The sequence below is a fragment of the Nylanderia fulva genome, unplaced genomic scaffold (assembly GCF_048542155.1).
Source record: "Nylanderia fulva isolate GAGA-0341 unplaced genomic scaffold, ASM4854215v1 Scaffold1699, whole genome shotgun sequence".
In the NCBI taxonomy this organism is placed as follows: domain Eukaryota; kingdom Metazoa; phylum Arthropoda; class Insecta; order Hymenoptera; family Formicidae; genus Nylanderia; species Nylanderia fulva.
Genome location: NW_028189944.1, coordinates 5,001 through 7,900, shown reverse-complemented (window position 1 = coordinate 7,900; position 2,900 = coordinate 5,001). Strand labels below are relative to the sequence as shown.

The following is a 2,900-nucleotide window of genomic DNA, read 5'->3' as shown; positions in this document are numbered from 1 at the left end:
AAAGCAACACGCCGCGATCGGACTTGGGTTACGGGCGGCGCGTGCCGCCGGAGGTGTCGCCCGCCAACGAATGCAACACGCCACGATCGGACTTGGGTTACGAGCGGCGCGTGCCGCCGGAGGTGTCGCCCGCCAACGAAAACAACACGCCACGATCGTACTTGGGTTACGGGCGGCGCGTGCCGCCGGAGGTGTCGCCCGCTAATCAAGGCAACACGCCGCTATCGGGCCTGGAAAAATTTCTCGCTCGCCGGTGAGAGCAACGCGCCGCGAGCGAACTTGCGCCTGTTCCCGAGTTCTCGCTTGTACCGCTAACGAGCGAGCTAAATGAGATTAATTAAATGAGGACGCATCGGAAAGTTTATTCGTGCAAACACTCCGGTTTCGCTTATCGGCATCCTGCCTGCATTCGTCCACGTATCGGTCGTAGAATCTCGAAAATTGTGCATCCGACGAGTGGTAGCCGGGAATTAGCAGATATCGTAATAATCGTGTCGCGCGGTCGTGCGGAGCGTCGAAAAGTACGAAACCTTTGTCCGAAACGTATTTCCGTATCGTAGCATTATCTCCTCGTAGCGGCGCTACTCGCCGTCAAGTGCCCCGGAGGTACCGCCGGCGGGCGACGGACTTGGTGAAATCATTCGGTCGTCCGGAGGTGTCGCCCGTCCCGGAGGTGCCGTCCGTCCCCAAGTTGACGCCGGCCGTTATGTGGTGCCGCACGTATAATCACGCCCGTAACGAGCCGTCTCGGTTGCCGCGCGCGTGATTTCGCATTGGGCGAGTGTTCCGTACCGTAATCGCGGTCACCGCAGCTTGCGTGTTGCGTATCATCCGTAATAATTCGAAATATATGTCTCCGACACGTGGGTTTGAGAGACACGTTTCGAGTTAGTAATCGGACAGCGCCCTCATGTCGAGCGAGCGCCGAATAGTAAGTAACTTTCGTCCGAAACGTTTTTACGTAGCTCTCCTCGTTGCGGCGCCGTAAATCGTCGTTAAGTGTTCCGGAGGTACCGCCGGCGGTCGTCTGACTTCGAGAGATCTTTCGGTCGTCCGGAGGTGCCGCCCGTCCCGGAGGTGTCGCTGGTCGGCCGTGGTTCCCGGAGGTGTCGCCCGGCCCGGAGGTGTCGCCGGTCGGCCGTGGTTCCCGGAGGTGTCGCCCGGCCCGGAGGTGCCGCCGGTCGGCCGTGGTTCCCGGAGGTGTCGCCCGGCCCGGAGGTGCCGTCCGGCCCGGAGGTGCCGCCGGTCGGCCGTGGTTCCCGGAGGTGTCGCCCGGCCCGGAGGTGTCGCCGGTCGGCCGTGGTTCCCGGAGGTGTCGCCCGGCCCGGAGGTGCCGCCCGACCCGGAGGTGCCGCCCGGCCCGGAGGTGCCGCCCGGCCCGGAGGTACAGTCGGTGCTTATACCTTATTGTCCCGGCATTTCGTTTGTTTCCTTCTTAATTAATGCTAATTATCGTTGTTTGACATTCGCCATACGGCTATCGTGATAATATTTTATCGTACAATAGTACTTTTCGATCGTTCGCTCTCCGCGACTATGTCTCGATTGAACGCGCCTTTCGGCGCTCGCGCTCGCATACGGCCGTGCGTAGGACCGTGCGTCGCCGACCGCCTGGCCGGCCGGTTGGGTACTATCAAGAGACACGGTAGTGTCTCGCGACCAGTTAAGGGCGTAGCCGAGACACCGTGTATCTTAACGCGAGTCGGAAATTTGAGTCTTTATAATATTTCGAATTCTCAATAACGGCTGAAGCAATCAAGTTTATACCTGACTTAATCGATAGATTGAGTTTGAATTATATAAAAAAGTGTCTTTATTTCTGCTCTACGTAATTTGTAAGCAGAGATATATAATTGCAAAGTCGAAATATGAAAAATTTCTTTTAAGAAATGTCCCCGTCATCATTATTATCATCGACCACGCAAACATAGTAGTATCGTGCTACACGTATTCACACGTATACAACACATGCGCACACATATATCACACGTACACAACACATGAATAGATGCATGTATTGGAAATGTCCATCTCGCACGTTTTACAACAGACGGCGATAGTTGCCCTCCGCTATATTGACAGCGTGCGGGGTTAGATATTTTCAATTTTCAATTTCAATTTTTACATTCAATTTTAATGTTATTATTTGCAAATTTATTGTCATAATAATTTATGTGCAAGTTTACAGTCTGTGATACAAAATCAGATATTTTGCTATTATTTCAATAATATTTCAATTATATAAATTATAAATGCCTATGTATGAGTGTGCATATATTTTTAATAATTTTCTTAATTAGCTTCTATATTTTTTTCAGTTGTACATCAAGCAGGTAGCATTATCAGCTCACTTGTGAGCATGGGTTGGGCAATGGCTAGTTATCATCGCAGCATTTGATTAGCTTAACAAGATAAATCTAATATCAGTGCTATAGGAACTATTTTACAATTTTTCTGGCATTTTCTTATTGCAGGTACATATATATCCAATAATTAATATACAAAATTAAATATTATTCATCACACACTTTGTATCAAAATAATATATTTTTTAAAATTTATTTAATCATTTTTATCATTGTGATTGTAGTGGCAAGGATCTTATTGCTCAGTGTCATTGCAAGCATCTGGCCTGTATATACCATAATATATTGCGTAATACATTGGCTAAGTATGACAATATAGATTTTGATAGATTCCCATGGAATATTGGAATTTTGTCGGACTTACAGTCATCCACCACATATGCAGCCTACAATTAAAGAACGCATTTATTCCATATGATTTGCTTCCGTTATTGGAATATTTAAAATAAAAATTTTATTAATAAATTTCGATGAAATAATTTATAAGAGGTTGAAGAAACTATGAAACAAATTCAGTCTCATAAAAGGGTAGTT

General features: G+C 48.1%; 1 protein-coding gene across 1 annotated transcript in view; it reads left to right on the top strand.

Moving 5' to 3' along the window:
• Nucleotides 1-2,011: 2,011 nt before the first annotated feature.
• LOC146723773 (dynein light chain roadblock-type 2-like) overlaps nt 2,012-2,900 on the top strand; it is a 1,207-nt gene continuing 318 nt past the window's right edge. The window contains exons 1-3 of the mRNA XM_085481064.1: nt 2,012-2,090; nt 2,319-2,474; nt 2,591-2,900. The exon at nt 2,591-2,900 is cut by the window's right edge and continues 25 nt beyond it. Coding sequence (XP_085337190.1) covers nt 2,868-2,900 — 33 coding nt within the window. The 5' untranslated portion in view covers nt 2,012-2,090; nt 2,319-2,474; nt 2,591-2,867. The remainder of the gene's footprint in view (nt 2,091-2,318; nt 2,475-2,590) is intronic.